General features: G+C 41.3%; 1 protein-coding gene across 9 annotated transcripts in view; it reads left to right on the forward strand.

Annotated features, from left to right (window-relative positions):
• The window catches only part of LOC104150297 (zinc finger protein 608), an 87,749-nt gene that overhangs the window by 29,836 nt on the left and 40,662 nt on the right, over nt 1–17,251 (forward strand). For 8 of the 9 annotated variants that reach the window (XM_068927617.1, XM_068927616.1, XM_068927619.1 and 5 more), the window contains exon 3: nt 9,988–10,243. In XM_068927617.1, the coding sequence (XP_068783718.1) occupies nt 9,988–10,243 (256 nt within the window). Of the gene's footprint in view, nt 1–7,580; nt 7,782–9,987; nt 10,244–17,251 lie in introns of those variants that run through there. The other variant, XM_068927621.1, reaches the window with a different exon arrangement.

The following is a 17,251-nucleotide window of genomic DNA, read 5'->3' on the forward strand; positions in this document are numbered from 1 at the left end:
ATACATTCAGGAAAGGAATGCATAGAAGTTGTCGCCTTTATCCACCAAATAGAGCTTTTGCAGCCCTTTACAACTTCCCATATGTTAATGAAAAACATTTTCTGAGAAATTGGCAGCTTTGTGCTTTGTAGCTGATGCCAGCTTTTTTCATGGACCAGTTCAAGGCAGAGCAAGAGGAAAAAAATGCCTTGTTTTAGTGCCTGAATTACTCTGACAAGCTTTCACATTGCCCCTCCTCTTATTAATATTCTTTTTGATGTGAGCTTGTAAAACAGAGGATTGGCTGTTAATCTCTGGGATCTCAAGGGCTTTTGGCAGTGGCCCATAATTGATGTGTTCACATGGCTGTTGTCTGACTACTAATGATTAGACAGCAGTGTTATCTCCCAGCTAAATCAGTGTTGCTTATAAATCACACTTGATAAACTGCAGTTTCATTTCTTCAAAGAGTCTGTACATGTCTATATACTTTGATAGAACTGCCAGAGGCATTTCATGATTTCGTGACAGTTTAGATTAGGTTTATTTTTTATTTCAGTTGGGCAAAATATTTGAATTTCTACCAAGTGTAGAAAGAAATGGCTTTTGTTGTTAGTAAGCTCATCATGCAGTGCTTAGAATAACAAGAATATGTACAGTCAGGGTGGAGCAGAGAATAGAGGGTGCATGTAACTAGAATATCACACGTGAAATGTGGAATATTTGGACTCATGATTTCTTTTGCTTTCTTGCTTGAACAGAAGGAGAGTTTCATTTGCAGCAGGTGCTGATCACTTTGTCAGGCTATAAAAATAGTCCGTGAGACAGTGTAAGAAAGGAGGAAGTTTAAGGCTAGGTTGACATACTGAAACGCAAGATGTTTCAGCTATGGTGTTTTGGATTTTCTGAGTGAAATTGTATCCTCTCCATTTCTCTGTTCTTTCTCAGCAAAACAGGAATCATAAGCCCCAGCTGGAACTCAGCAAACATGAACCTGTGTCTGTGTTTGGGTGCTTCCATAGCATGCTAATGAGGATCCCTAGGTACTAAGGCAGAATCAGTAGGAATTAATGTCTTTGAGGTAGGGACCTGAGAACAGAGATCTCAAGGTCACCTACTTCTAAGCCATAGAGAGGAAAAGATGTGCTGTCTGGTTCAGTGGCCTGTAATCAGATGATTTGGTGCTGATAGTCTAGCTGCTTTCATAAAAGAGGGCTAAATGATACATGAAAGCTAGATTTCTCCTCTCTGCCAAAACTGAATTGCCTCAAAACTGAAGCGGGTAGGTAAGTAAACTCAGGAAGATCTTCCCTGCTGACTCCAATGCTTATATTTGTCTTTATACTGTAAGTTTAATCCTTCAGTCTTACTCTTAAGGACTGTCTGTTTGACACTTTGCATCAGTACCACGTTCAATTTAGAAAGAGGAAAAAAATAAACCTTTTGGAGGGAATAGTTATTAGCAGTTTCCTCCTCATATGGATTATTTTTCTGTTCATAATCTTCACCGTGGCTGGATTATTTTCAGAATTTTTTTAAGGCTTCTTCAAAAATTACTTGAAATGCTGACTTCCTCTCTCCCCGGTAAAACAAACACTGCGATTCAAATTCTGCCCACAGTTATGCTTCAGTGGAACTACTCTGGTTTTACACCAGTTGAGAGGAGCATTTGACTGTTGTAATTAATTGGCATTCCCTAACATATCGTAAAAAACCCAAACTCCATTTGAGAATAAAGATTTTTTGTTAACTGTACATCTTCAACAGCAGGCATTTGCAGGCATAGCTAAATAATGATTCAACTCCCTTTTCAGTTGAATTACTCGAGTGAAGAAGGTGAAAGGCAATTTTAAAAACTGTTTCATTTAATGACTTGCTAAATAACTGTGACTGTATATGTCCTATTTTTAATAGTGATAATACTAACAAGTTTTAAATAAAATGAGGACGTGAACTCGTGGTAGTATTTGTAGGTAACGGCGTGAGGTCATATGAGAAAGAGAGAAGCTGACTAACATAGGAGACCTAAGGCAATAGTATATTGGATGATACTAAGCCCAGATCCGTCTGTCTTGCCTAAGAAGCCGAAGGGCCAGCTAAATTAAAAATTTTGGGGTCGGTGGACACTGGTAGATATTGGTCCGTGATCCAAGATACTAGTCCATAAGTTTTTAGAACATGCTAAAAATATCATCCATAAGAGTCTGGTCAGACCAAGAAAAGGTTTTGGTACAGGTTAATCATCGAGGGAGCTCATCCTATTTCTGAGGATCACAGGACGTTCTTTGACAAACTGTGGCAAGAGAAATTAACAGTTCAGTAGTTTCTTCCACCAAAATCTATGGGAATTGAGGAAGCAAGGGCCTCAGTCATAATGCATGCAACTTTAAAAGTTGCTCATGAAACAGAGTAGACAACAAATAGGGCACTACTATAGGGCACTGACGTGCAGAAATGCTGAGAGGTGCAGAGAAGCTAGATTAAGAGATACCCGAGCTTTGCTTTAATTGCAATCTTGCTTTACTCTGGTACATACAATGCAGGCTCCTGGAAAGCTTGCACAATTAGATTGATTCTGTATAACCCCATAGTCCCGAGCGGCTGAAGAGGCAGCTGTTCCACTAGACTGCAGTCTGTTGGTAATGGAGAACTTCTGCTGTGGGGTCAGAGAGAAGTGGTGTGATTTGCCTGGACACTGAGAATGAAAACTTGAAAAGAAATGAAACAGTTAAATGGAAATCAGTCATGATGCAATTAAGTTATCCATTATCTTCCTGTATGCAATTCAGGGTGGGAAAGCTTTCCTTGATAAATTGATACCTTGATAAGTGATACAGCAAGCACAGCTTCATTCCTCGCGGAAGTCTCAGACCTCTTAGAACTGAACATTGACAACTTCAAGGTATCAATTATTGGTAATGCTGTGGGACTGCCATATGTAAATACCTTATCTCTTTTTAGCTAGGTTCAGAACCCTGAGGGCTTGTGTCTAGAAGAAACTTGTGGAAAAAAAAGATGTGATTGCCATCTTTAAAATTAAAATCTTCATTGCTATAGTTTTCCAAAGGGTCACAGAACTAGGTAGAGCAGCATCTAATCCCTTACCAGGACACAGCTCTGCCTCAGTTTTTACCATATTTGGATGCAAGACACTATCTGATACAGGAGCTCATCTTATCCATATTCTGTCTAAACCTAAACAGAGAAATTCCTTTCTTGACTTAGAAAATGGTGACTCTATCTAGACAGGGTAGGGATTTTAAGGGAATTTCAGTGCTGATTTATGCTGTTTTAAAGCTTAGCAAAGGGTCAGGCAGTGACTGACATACAAGTTTGGAAAAAAGTTTGGATTGAGGAATTGACTAGGAGAACTCTAGTTTCACTGGAGAAAGGTGCTCTAGAGACTTTTGAGCAGAGTTATCTCAATCAATATGATTTTCTTGGGCTGAGAGAGGAGAAATGTCTTTACTAGAAATTTGCAGGTGGTAATCTGGGCATCCTCCCATGCCTCTGCCAAATATTAGAGTTGACATACAGTTTTTCACAGATGCAGCCTTTGGCAGAAGGATATCGCTGGCAGCTGTCAAATGCTAATCTTTCCCATACTAAAATGGGTGAATGGCTCTGGGAAATCCCAAGCATCTGAGCTAGAAGATATAAGGGAGAACAAGGAATTCTCCTTGCCTGTTGTTTTTCTTGTTTTTCATTGATCTCCCTTGAAAGTCCATGTTTGGAATAGTTTAGCACCATTATATCTGCAGTAGACCGTACTGAACGATTTGCGTTCTCGTTGTGATCATCATTGTATGTTGTTATTGTCCTGAAGAACATTATCATTACAGTATCTGTGGAGCTGCTGCTGATACAGTCCCGCAATGCCTGAGGAGGTCTGGAAATCTGTATGCGGAAGGAATATATAATTACCGACAGATCGGGTGTTTGCAGAACGGTGTTTGCTGGTTGCACAGTGGATTGGAGTGGCATAGAGGATCTTGAATAGAAGGGTGAAATTTTTCCATTTTCCTTGCAGTAAAAGCTTGATAGTATTGCAGAGGTTCTATAAGTGGAAGATTTTGCTTAGTAGCAAGGTACACACAATATTGAAATTATTCCAAACATGAGTGATTTTCTGAAAGAGTAGTGCAACAATTTATTTTACAGTGTCTTTTTGTTTGCCCCCTCCCTTTTTTTTTTAACAACTCAGTTGATTGAAGTGGAAAGGTTCATTTTAAGAGTAAGAAATACTTGGAATCTCCAAGTAGATGCTGCTTGTATTATTCCGTTGAACATAATTGCATCTCAGGTTTCTTGTCCGTGCTGCAGTATTTGGAATGCATATTTTTTTGATTACTCTCAAGCATAGGCTCTTAAGTCTAAAACGTGGATGAAATTTAGGCAGTCTGAATCTCCGTCATCCTTCCTTCACATTCAAACTCTTGTGATCCTCGGTTCAATTGACCATAATAACTAACCTCCTTAGTTCCTCTGACTTTTCCATGTGTTGAATATAAGACTTGTAGATTTGCCTCTCTGTTGATCACAATTCTTTTCTACATCCAGGTCCTGTAATGTTTCTATTCTATTTTCCAGACATGGCAATGTTTTTTTTTTTTCTATTCATTTGATGTAGAATTTTTGTTCATCTAACTATCTTTATTAAATAATAAATATGTCTTGCAATAAATCAAATGTCTTCAGAAAATATTTCAAAGATATAATTAGACCCTTCTCATCTCAAAGCTGATACTAGTTTTTTCTTTAAACATCAGTTTTGTTAAGTATGATGGCAAATGCTCCTGGGTGGCTTCTTGGGTGATTTTAGATGCAAAAAATCCTGAATTGAGATGAAAGAGAGATTCTTTGTAGGGGCCGTTTTTATTACATGATAGAATATGGGTGGAGAGCTTTGTTTTTTAGATGTATAAATTCTTTGTGGGGCAAGGTTCGTTGGGAAAGGAGGCATCTTTTTTTGGATCAGTGAGATGCCTGGAAAACCAGACACCCTTTTGAGCATACAGGCATTTTTTCCATGTTGCATTCTCCCACGTTTGTTTTCTTCCAAAGTAGTTTTATTGATTTCGTTAGCATTGCTTTTGATTTATGGTGCTGTGAATGAGTTTGGAATAAGGTCTTCCGGGGTCCTTGTTGCTCTAGAACTGTGTCAAGGCAGGGCAGGCATACTTTATACAAAAACAAGTTAATCTCCCTTTTACCCTAAAATTTTGGTAAAGGAATTTGGAGAAAAGCGGAACTTCCATATGGAGTTGAATTCCTTTATTTCCTGCTTTTCATGTCCGATATAATGATTCTTTGGAGTATTATTTTGTAACTCCAAGGAACTTGTCAATGCTGGTTTCAAGGCTGGAGGTTTCTCATTCCTTTGAGTCTTATATTGGAGTCTTTCTTAAGGAAGGGTTTAGTTTTGCAAAGGGTCAGGCTTTTGTTTTTAGGTACGTCCCATAATAGGTTTGGGATCTTCTTCTTTCTGCATTCTTTCTACTACAGTAAATTTTTCTCAATTTAAAAGGCAGTGTGGTCTCTTGGAAGGGGCTACCCCAAGCTTTGAACCTCCTCCTCTGCCTTGATCCGAGCTGTACAGTGGTACATGGCTTAAATGGCACATGGCATGGGCCCTTCAAAATCATGCGCTGGGTGACACTGCAGTAGTGTATGACCTTGTTGGGCCTTAGTCTGCTAGCTCTGGCTCTTGTCCTTCGGAGATCACTGCCAAAGGATTATTTTCATGAATAAGGTGGAGCTACATATATTTTTAGAGTTATATACCTGCTTGCAACACAATGATGGGGGCGGTTTGGGGGCTATTAGTTATTTAGTTTGCATTTTGTGATTTGTGACAAAAAACATTTCACACTTGAGATACACACCATCTGAAAGTTTGCAAAGTTGAAACGAAGGAAATATATACAGAATACATCGACTTGATAATGTGATCAGAAGCCGTCGTTTTAAGTATCTGGGACAAGTGAGGTTATTTTGAGCAAAATGATAAATCCCCTTTTGGTCAGATTAGTACCATAGCAAATTAGGCTTGGAGCGTCTTTCTGGGTTACCACTCTTCTTTCATCCGTGCAGGCTTTCCACGGGAGCAGAGCTCTATCCCATGAAGACTTAAGGTTCTTCCGTCCTTGCAAGCAGGGGCCTAAGATTTGGCTGATTGTGGTAGTGTGATGTTGGGCTCTCTGCCCTAAGGAGTCCGCTCAAATCCATGTCCCTCCTGCTATGAGCTCAGCATTATCCGCCGAATGCTTCCTGGTTGTCAGGAAATCGCTTACAGAGGCCGCAAAATGTTAATTTGCAGACGTGTTTGTAGAGCCTTACATTGCGTCGGGAAGATAAGCTTTCATGAGAGGAACTTAATTTGAGTGTGTAAATTAAAGTGCCCGAGTAACTGCAGGAAGTCCTTATTTGTTAGAAAGACTTGCCTCTTTCTGGTCAGGGTGACGTTTCTTCTCTCTTCTGTACCCTCTCCCTCCTACCGACTGATGTCACGCAGCCACCAAAACGTCTTTGTGTCTTGTTCAGAGCGAGGAGCACTCCGTGGAGCTCTTGCTCTCCTTTGGTTGTGCTGCTTACGGCTGAGAACCGCCACTGCCTGATGACAGTCAAAGCCTCGGCGGTGGAGCGCTGCCACGAATAACGCGCCCCGCTTTGTAGCCTTCGGTGCTAATCAGCTCTCCAAAGCCCTTGAAACAGGCTGAAGGAAGAAAATACTGCTCGAATAGTTCTGTCGGGTTTGGAGCATGTGTATTAAGAGAGTATCTGTGGAAATGACCTTACTCGGGTTTAGGTTTTCGGCCTCCTATTGGAATCTCTGGTGTGATAAACAGCCAGGCTACCGCTCGGCGTGCACCAGCACCTGGGAATAATCATGCAAAAATAACAGCGAGAAACTGCAGAGCGTCTGTTCTTGACATTAACTTTCCTCAGTTTGACAGAGTGCCACCACCAGATGTTAGACTTATGTGCCTTTTTTCCACTGGAGATGGCCGCCTTCCTGCCTCTCTCTTGGCTGCTAATAGCTTACATCAGTGCCTTTCGGCGGGCTCGGGAAAACAGTGGTGTCACTCCAGCATCGCTACGAACTGCCGCTTTGCTGTGCTGATGGCCCGGTTATCCAACGAGATGGAATAATTTTAAAATGGGGGAAACTGGGGCGATATTTAAGCTCTGTGTGTTTTTTTTTCTCATGAGGGAGGTCATCCTTGCACAACGAACGTGACCCTCAGGGGCGGTAAGCGTCCACTTGCTTTGTGACCGAAGGTTTTAGTGTTCTGGTCTGATGGAGGAACAGTCCCTTTTGCTGCAACAGCCACTTTTTTGGCCTTGTCTGCCCTGAGTTATTTGAGTAGGAAACATGAACATTTATTAGCAAGTCAAAATAAACCAGAACTAAGTACAAATATTTGTAACAAAGAACTTAGTAGGGGACACTGTGAGATCCGTGCTTTCTTCTTTTCGCTCCCCCTCACTGTTTATAATACTTGGAAAACGGAAGACGGCATCTGCCAATTTTGTCTACAGTCATGTAAAACATTTGCTGTTTTAGTCTGATAATCGCAAGCGTTTTGTTTGTTTCCCCGGGCTTTGGGACGAGCATGTTTTATGGAAGAATGCTGCGTCCTGGGAGCTTTTGCACAGGTTTCCGAAGCAGCAGGCAAACTGTGAAGCAGGCCGTTCATTCAGCGTTGCTTAGTTTTTATAAAGGGACGTGGCTTAGCTTTTGGAGCACCTGGGCTCCATTTATCTGCCGGTTCCTCTTCCCGAATCTCTTCTGGCTGGAGGTAAAATACGTGAAGAGCTCCTCTAAGCTCTGTCGGAGGTACGGATTGCTTCCATTGCCCTGCTGGGGCTCCGTCACGCTGCCCGTGCCGGGGTGCAGGGCTCGGGGCCACCTAACCTTTTGCCTCTGCTTGGCCCCCGACAGCCAGCAGCTGTGGGGCACAAAACCAGTGTCCCCTCCCGCTGGGCGTACATGGGGTTATACGTCACGCTTACCTAGTTCAGGGAGACCTCGCAAGAAACCAGCTGCTGTTGGGGCTCAGCTGACGTTCGACTTGCCTGCGCGCTCCGCACAGCGGTCTCGCCTGCGCTCGGCCTAACCCTGCGAGGGCCGTGGCGCAGAGAGCGGAATAAAGATGTAAAGTCTGATTCATTGCTCGGCTGCGTTGGTTTTATGCCACCGTAACTCGGCTTTACTCAGTAGAGTGCTGCTGGCGTTAGCAGACCTAATAGTCATGTTTTGCGCTCTGTTTTGGTTTTCTTGCTTTTTTTCTGTTTCTAACCTAAAAATTGCTTTAGTCCTAATTAAACAAAAAACCCCTCCAAAGACTGGGTAAGGGTCTGTTTGTAGCGCCTCTTCTCTCCAGTTCTAGTGTAATCAAAATCGGAATCGAGGGTGTTTTTTTTTTCTTTTTTAAGTGTTTGCTTATGGCCAGGTAGGACAAAAAACAAATAAATGATCATACAGAATTTTCTTTATATGTATATATCACTCTTAGGCTTGGGTGCACAGTTAAGAAGGGCTGATTCTCAGTTTGTATCAATGGTGCTTAAAAGAATGAAAACGAATCCACAGTTGGAAGGGCCATTTGCAATTTTAAGAGAGTTCTTTATGGTTTTGGATTTCCATTTCATTTTCTCACTATCAAAAGTGGCCACGTGATTAAGGGATCCGATCTAGTGATGATTAAGTGATGAAAAAAGTACATGACACAAGTATACACCCTTCAGTCCTTTCCTCTCTTTGCCTCTTTTGCCTGCTTTGCTTTAAAAGGAAGCCAAATTAACTTTGAGCCGCACTAAGATACACTTAAATGAAGCCTCGAAGGCAACGTGCTGTGAGTCAGCCTGTCTTTCCTGGTGGGCCTGCTTACAGGGGTCCAGAATGAAAAGCTACATAAAGGTGTTTCATCATCTATTTGAAAGCAGGCAGTGCCATTTTTTAAACCGTCGGATTGAAGAAGGTCATCTTGATGTGAAACCTATGATCCGGTGGGCCAAACAAACGTGGGCTTTAGTGTGTAACAAATCGAGGGAGGATTCCCCAAGTGGTACGAACGAGGAGGTGATCCTGGCGCTCGCCAGCTACTTAAGTGGGTGCACTCATTCCCTCCGTTCCTCATTTACTCTTTCATGTCACGAAGGACCTCATGGCCACAGTATAATACGGAGCGCCTTCAGGACCAAGCCTATATACAGAAAATCTCCTCCTGGGTATACTGGAAGTCATGCAAGACCAGTAACTTCTTCAATTCCTATATAGATAACGTCGCTATGTGAACTGTCTGTGTACAGGCTGCTTGTCTGGCGAGTTGTGTTCTTCCGCATACACATTTTGGAAATCCTTAGAAATTAGATGGATTGGATAAATTCTTGTAAAAGTCCTGATCTGTTATTTCCAGTGAAAAGATGTAAATGTGATCTGTTAGGTGGGTGATCCTAATGTATTTTAAATGGTTAGATGACACGAGATTATGTTTGATGGCATATGGATATTAGAATTGTTCCAAGTGCTGTTTTGTCTATGATGCACAGGAAAAAAATGGCGTTTATATGTCTTTGTACTGTCTTTCTAAATGTTTTTCTTTAAATAGAAAACACAGTTCCCAGTTTGCAAAATTAATTTCTATCCACAAATCAGTCTCTGTCAGTGCTAAGAAAAAAGTGGCTTTAATCCTTTTTTTATTTTTATTATTATTTCATGCTCGCAGTCTATGACAACAGGGAATAGTCTTGTAGAAGTTTAGCAATTTGCCTTGTTTAGCATGATAGATTTTTTTTTGTGCTTAATTTTTCATGTGCAGCATTTGGGCTGATGTTAAAAAAAAATTAGATGAGCTTATAAGATTGAAATCACCCATGATACACCGAATCCCCACATACACAAATGCAGTCTAAGCAAACTGGGTTTTCTTTTGTTTGTTTTTGATTTTTTTTTTTTTTGAAATCTCACAGCACCATTATAGTAAGTTTGTCTGTTGTTTTCAGGTTGATCCCCTGTTTACAGTGCCTGCACCTCCACCTCCGATTTCCAGCAGTATCACACCTCAGATTCTGCCTTCCTACTTTTCCCCATCTTCATCCAATATTGCAGCACCAGTCGAGCAGCTTTTGGTACGGACTCGTTCAGTGGGTGTAAATACTTGCGAGGTTGGAGTAGTAACAGAACCCGAATGCCTTGGACCCTGTGAGCCTGGGACCAGCGTGAACTTGGAAGGAATTGTGTGGCATGAAACTGAAGAAGGTAACTTGTTTTTTCATTAGGCTTGTCTATTAGATATGTTAATGAGGAGGCTTTGCTGTATCTGCCTGGACGCTAACTGGGGGCTCGCTAGTCTTTTGGGATGCCATTGTGTACGACGGCAGTCACAGCTCAGCTGGTGAGTTTTTCTTTTTTTTAAAAAAAAAAAACTTCTAATTTAAACAATCAGATTTTCCAAGTGACCTACCAGGTAACCCCAATTAGAAATAGGATAGTTTTCTGCCATTGTACGGAGAAAAGCATGTTAAGAAATAGCTAGCAGAATAGCATAAATATGCTAAACAGAAGGATTTTAGTTAAATGTACAACACGAAGGGAATATAAGGATAGGAGTGGCTAGAAACGTACAAAGGTGAATAATTTTGGAACTCAGATCCTATGATCCAAAAGGTCACCATTACATAGTAATAGAGGCCTCAGAGCCCTCTTAAAAATTGTATTTGATGTTGTGATGATTGTTTGCATTCTGGTTGTTTGAAACATGTTTTAAGAGGAAAACATGCGTGTTCAAAGAGAAACGTTCCATCTGGCGAAGAAGCGCTAGCTAAACCAAACTGATTTCTTGACTATCCTTGGGAGGCATTTGGCCAAGTAGGAGTGCTGGAGAGCTTTGGGGAACACTAGCTGGTGATAGGCTGCGATTTAGAACAAAGTCAGTAGAAAGAGGATTATGCTGTGATATGCAGATTTTTCCATTCTGGTTTTCAAAAGCTCATTATTAAAATACCAGCTTTCTCTTGTTCATGCTAAAAATACTGCAAGGGTACTTTAAGCTATTGCAATTTTTGGCTTGATAGTGGTGCACTTCTCCAGTTGCAGCTGCCTAAGAGTCCTCCTGTGATTGTTTTCTCATGTTTGTGTTGAGTAGTATTTAATTTGCAGTGGTCTACCTTCCTCAGCCGTGAAAACAAGGTTATTTACAAAAGGACATAATGAAAGAATACAGCGGTGCATTGCTTCACGATAAATCCTGACATCCTTCAGACATATGCACAATGGCATTTGGTCCTTTCCAATGATATATAAGACCTCACCAAAGTGCTCTACGCTGTCCTCTCAAAAATCAATATCGAGAGTCAGATTTACTTGCTTTTATATGCTCTCATCCATCCATCTTTCTCTCTGTGTATGTCTACAGCAGATTCATAAGGTAGATTGATCCTTTTAGATTGTTTTTAAAGCACAGTATAAATTCTGGTTTAAAATATCCCTGCAGAGATGACTGCCCTTAGCAGCTCCAGTCTTCCTTGACTGGCCTGCATTAACCAATGCTGGAATGTGTGGGCGTCAACTGTGGTGACATGAAAGAGCAGTAGCTGTTAATGGTGTTATTCTTGCTGAATAAACTAAACTTCTGACCCCCACTGAATTTAAGAAGCCTGCCTTGTTAAAGATTTTGGCACCAGAAATGAAGTATTTAAAGAAGTGCATTCTGGCCAGGATGACATTCCATTTAGCATTTTCTCAGCACTCTACTGGTTTAAAAGCTCATGCTATTTAATGGAAATTAACTCCCTTAACCTTTTCCCAGTTTGTCTAAAGCAATTTTCAGAAACAACTGAGGGTGCAATGAAGACGGGTTTGAGTGAAATGGTTTTGAACGTGCCCATTTTCACAGGTTTGCAAATAGCGTGTAGTGACGCTACAGGTGTGAGTGGCTGCAATAACAGACAAAATGGGATTTTGAAATACCACTCTAGCGATACAGGTAGCATGTAGATTGTTTAAAAACCTGAAGATAATGCTTATGGTTTCCTTTCAAATAAATTTTACTGTTTCAGACCCTACTTAACTGAAGAAAATGTCATTATTTTTACTCTGGTTTCCGCCCAAATCAGTGCTCTCAGTCCTCTCTGTGTTACGAAAAATGACTTCCTAATGATCAGCTTTGCATTTGAATTTCGTTTTGACGTTTGGGGCACACGCGCACGTATATATTTAGCTGTTTTCAAATTTCCTGATACGTTCATGAAAGCAGCTATATAGCAGCTTGCGTGAAGCCATGTCTGCCAAATTTTACAAAGCAGGGTGCAGATGGGTCTTTTATTTATCTTTAACAGAAGGATGATTATCAGATACTCATTTTCTCCAGTTATGATTTTGACTTTAATTAGGCCAGAACATGACCTTTGCTAAATTGATGTAAATCCAGAATACTCTAACTGAAATCATTGCAATTGGTGAGATCTCAAACCATCTTGTTGTCCATAAAGTCCAACTGAAATACGGGTTTCTTTTGTGCTGCCCATATGTTTCATTCATATTCACCCCCTCCAGTGCTCTCCAAGGCCTAATAAAACACACACGCAAACTGATAGCTGTCTCTGTATGGGATGGCTTTTTTAAGGTAGAACAGTTCTAAGAAGTTAAGGTGTGAGAAGTGCTGACCTTGGCCTGTGTTTTGAGGTACTTGAATGATTTAGCCTTTCTGTAAGGTGAAGCGTGAGGCGATTAGAATATGCTTGGAGGACGTCTGCACACCCTACAGCATATGGGAACGATAAGCCACATGTGCGTGCTGGGCAGCTTTCATTTACTGCTGTAACTAGCAATGGGAATGCAAATACAGAAAGCATGTGGGGATCAGAGTTGTACTGAGAAGGGTGCAGTCGGTAGAGGAAGGTGAAATCAGATTATTTGGAACTCGTTATTAAATCTAATCTGCGCTCCCTAGAAGAGAAGGTGTATGCTTGGGAATTCATGGATTGAAAGGCGGCTGGATCTGAAATAACTGGTTTTCTTTTAGGAATGTTAAACAAGTTGTCACGTTCTGTTGCATTTGTTCGTGAAGGTCACAAGAATGATGTTTGGTTTTATTATTCATGTTTTTAAGATAATCGGTCCACAGGGGGGAAAAAAAAGCATTGGATTTCAGACAAAATTGTGGCGAGTCAAAGACAGCATCACTACTACAGCTCTTTTCATTTATCCCATGCCAATCTATTCAGTTGATTTGATCAGCGGATTTAATAAATCAGACCGTTTTTCCCGGAGTATTTCAATCTTAAGATGTGTAGAGGGAAGCTGGCATCTGAAGTCTGTCACATTTTATTACGAGGCTTTGTAACTAACCACGGCTGTGGTTTTACTAATATAATTGACTGAGAAGGCTGGTTATCACGTGGGCATTTCTCGGTTGCACTGCTCACAACTGTATACTGCTTAATTTTCACATGCGTGTGCAGTGCGCTTTTTCTTCTGCGCGTCATCCTTGTTTGGCTATGACTTGGTATGTATTCAAAGCGGTATTAATGGCTGGCGGGGGGAAATGAAGAAGCTGGTTGAGGCTACCTTGAAGTAGTGCAATGAGAAACAGTTTATCGGCAAGTCAACCTAAAAGCTGGCGGCTGATGTGGATATTTGATACCGTAAACCACTCTTCAGTAACAGTAAAAATCCATCACATAGCGTTACTGGAGGGGTGCTTTTTGTTTGGTCGGTTCCTCTGATACTCTGTGTGTTCTCTGGGAAACAATTGTTAAAAGTCTGTATTACTATACTGAGAAATAAGGTTAATCTAGAATCAGGTACTTGCTAAACGGTGTAATTATCTTCTGGGAAAGCAGTTCTGAAGAGAGCAGTAATTGTTTCTTACTGCCTGGAGGAAATAAAAATGACCCAGAAAAAGGGGAAACCACCAGCCAACTTTCTAAATTGCTTAGAGCTTGCTTTTTTGTTGTTTTTGTTTTGTTTTGTTTCTCACACTCGGTTGGCCTGGGTCATGTCCTGTTTTTGGTACTGCATCTAGTAGTGGAGTCAGCTTGCAGTGGTGAGAAGCACTTGTTCTGCTAATGTCTTGTTTGCTTGAAGACGGCGGAGGAGACAGCCATCCGTCACCTCGCCGCCTTTGTGTGCAGAGCAAGCTGTCAGCACGCCGCGCTCAGCTTCTCACGTTGCTGCACTGACATCCTTCCTCTTTGTGCAGTTTGGGTACAACTTGCCGTTGTTGTTTGGTCATAAATAATGGAGAAATGAATTGTATTTTTTAAAGAGTTCTCTTGTCAGCGTTAGCGTGTTGGCTTTTTAACTCGAGCCTGGTTGTCAAACGTGAGAAGTAGGAATCTGGGGCTTGCTGTAATTTTATTATATTGGATCTCAGAAAATCTGATGGGATCAGCCCTGGGGTCTTCCAGATGTGTGCTGCCGTCAGTTCTGACACTATTTTGCAGACATTTCCAATAGAAAGGAGAAGACATAATTTACACGGAGGCGTGCTGATACCTGTCACGGATGGGTTTCCCCACCTGCCACGGTTGCGTTTTGTATGCAAAGACAATGTTTTGAAAACATACCGATCGCACAGAGCTGAGCTTGATTCCTCTCTGTGCAGTGTTAGTTTTGCAAAAAGTATCTTGAAAAGAATACAGTCTGTTTGAAATCTCTTTAGTTCTATATGTGTTCATACATGTGTGTATAAGTAAGGGTGTGTATGTGTGTATAAAATTAAAAGAATCAGAAGTAGTCTGGCTGCCTCTGATTCCCCTTAGCATTTTTTGTGGTTTAACAACCGCATTTTCCTACTTTCGCAAATACAAAGGTGTGATGAAACAATGAAACTTGTAATGTTGAAAGCTCTGTCAAATGCGTAAGTAAACACATGCAGAAATTAGAGAAGACTGTTTTTGTTTGTCTAATCTCTTTTATCAAAGAACCTTACAGTAAACCATAGAAATTCAGACAAACATGATTAAATCAGCACTGTTGTCTTAAGTTCAGGCGAGGCTTCTAGACAGAGGTAATATGCTTTATTAAACCAAGTGATACAATTGAAAAAACAGATAAGCTTTCAAGCTCAGCATGCTTGGACTCTCTCCTTTTTGAGTGATGCAGAACATGAACTTGCTGCACATGGGGAGCAGTGGTGTGCCATTCTTTCCCATATCCAGCACAGAGCTGTAAAGACAGTGGGGATTTTTACGAGAGAGAAGCACTGAAGAAGTTCAGAAATGAGGCTTCCTTATGTCTGTGTTAGAGAGAAGTGGTTCATGGAGGAGGTGGCTTTTCTGGCCAGCTACCTTAAGAGAACACCTGAAATCCAGCTCTCCTCTACTCATGTGAGTCATCTGCTGACCCCTATGAACATCCACCCATAACAAAATACAGTCTGTTCAGAAAAAGTCTAGACATCTGCATGTTTTCTATTTTTAAATGTTAAGTTTTATTGTTCCTCTTTCTACTGTTTGAGATAGGAGACTCAGTCAGTTAAGGGACTTAAGGAAGGCTGCAGTATGTAATTCTTTATAGCCTTCAACTGTCTCATTTTATTTCCTAGGGCATTTTGAATCTGACCCCTACTATGTGCCACACAGAAACTTGTAGCAAAACAGAAATGGGCCCTATCTCACATCGGGGAGACAGGCTTGCATGGAAACCTGTGCTGTGCTCTTAAGGCAACTCCACCTCCTTTACAGAAGGACTTTGGGAGACTCTACTTCTGGATGTAAATGGAGCGTCTGCCAAAAGTTTAAGAGATTAGCGTTACAGGATTTGAACCGCGAGAGGGATTTGGCAGTAGGTACGCTGAGGTTTGTGGGGCATAAGCGAGGCCTTTCTGGTCACTTCACCAATATGCCTAACTCTATCTGATCAGTGTATGTGCTTGTTTAGGGATATAAATCCTGACGTTGTCCTGTAACTGGCTCCTACAGTGCTTATTGCACGTTTCTCCGAAACATTCAGTGCTGGCCGCCGTTAGAGGCAAGCTAGTGGGGCAGGGTGGACTGTTTGGTCTGAGCCAGGATGGCAGTAATTTCATCCTGACATACTTTACAGCTGTGATGCAACTGTAGCAAAATGTGTAGGCTCAGAGAACCAAAAAGGGAGCCATGTCTGACCCAACCAAGTAACTGTTGGGCATACAGCCTTCAGTTTCCAAACTGCACTACTGCTTGTGGTCCATTTGATACTGTTTTCATCAAAAATAACTGCAGCAAGTAGTAATTTTAAAGGCAAGCCCCTGTGTATCAACAGAATCCCCTTAAAGTGGTTTTAAACCATTGGGACTGACTCCTGTGACCCAGGTACATGGTTGAGTTGATGTGCCTTTAATGAGTTGCCATGAATCAGCTGAGCTACGGTAACCAAACCTTTGCAGGCTCTTAGCTCGCAGCAAACAGTAGATAAATCACGTCTGTAGAAGCCTTCTTAGTGAAGGAGAAATGCGAAATAGATCATGGGTGTTCCCTGCTGGCAGAGTTATATGTCAAAGGGGGGATATTTTGACCTCTTCCAGTTTAATTTTGATTCTTTAACAAAGCGCTCCTTTTTCCAGAAATGTTCAATTAGTCATTCATTTTAGCACTAATTTCAGTTTGAGGTTATTTGTCTAGGTGATGGAAAGTCTCACAGATTAGTGAAGATCTGTAATAGGAAAAACTTGAAAAAAGTGAGGAAAAAAACAGAAGCACTGCTACTTTCCGGGCTTTTTATACACAGCAGAGAAGTCAAGGTGGTTCGTCTCCTCTCCCATTCCTTCCCATCGCTGTCATTTCAGGTTAGCAGATTTTTTAAGCCCGTGTAGACTCTTGAAAGAAAAGCACCTAGGAAATGTGTGTAAAGATGCTGTTGTTATGTTAAATTAGATTTTTAAACGTCAGCTTTCATCCCTGAATGCATAGACACTGTAGTGCTTGTCCTGTGACTTTATTTATTGTGTGGCTGTGCATCTGCACTGCATGGAGGAAGGCGTAATTTGTTTATCACCTAGTGTCTGTCGTGTTGCTTCGCCCTTATGGACACCCATGTAATGCTAAGTAGAGCATAGCCACAGCTGAGTGACATAACTGACCAAGAATATCCCAAGAATATATTTAGCCAGGGCAGGAACAGCCAGCTTGTCTGAAGGGAGCTGGCAAAGGCCACTTTCTACAGCTCAGTGAGAAGAAGGAGTGCAACTATCTGGGTATAACCCAAGGCAGAGAGTGAAAAAACTTAACATGTTCCAGGCAATGCTTACATAAAAAGCTGTATCTTGCCAGACTGCTGTGGAGG

Source organism: Struthio camelus, chromosome Z (assembly GCF_040807025.1).
Source record: "Struthio camelus isolate bStrCam1 chromosome Z, bStrCam1.hap1, whole genome shotgun sequence".
Taxonomy (NCBI): domain Eukaryota; kingdom Metazoa; phylum Chordata; class Aves; order Struthioniformes; family Struthionidae; genus Struthio; species Struthio camelus.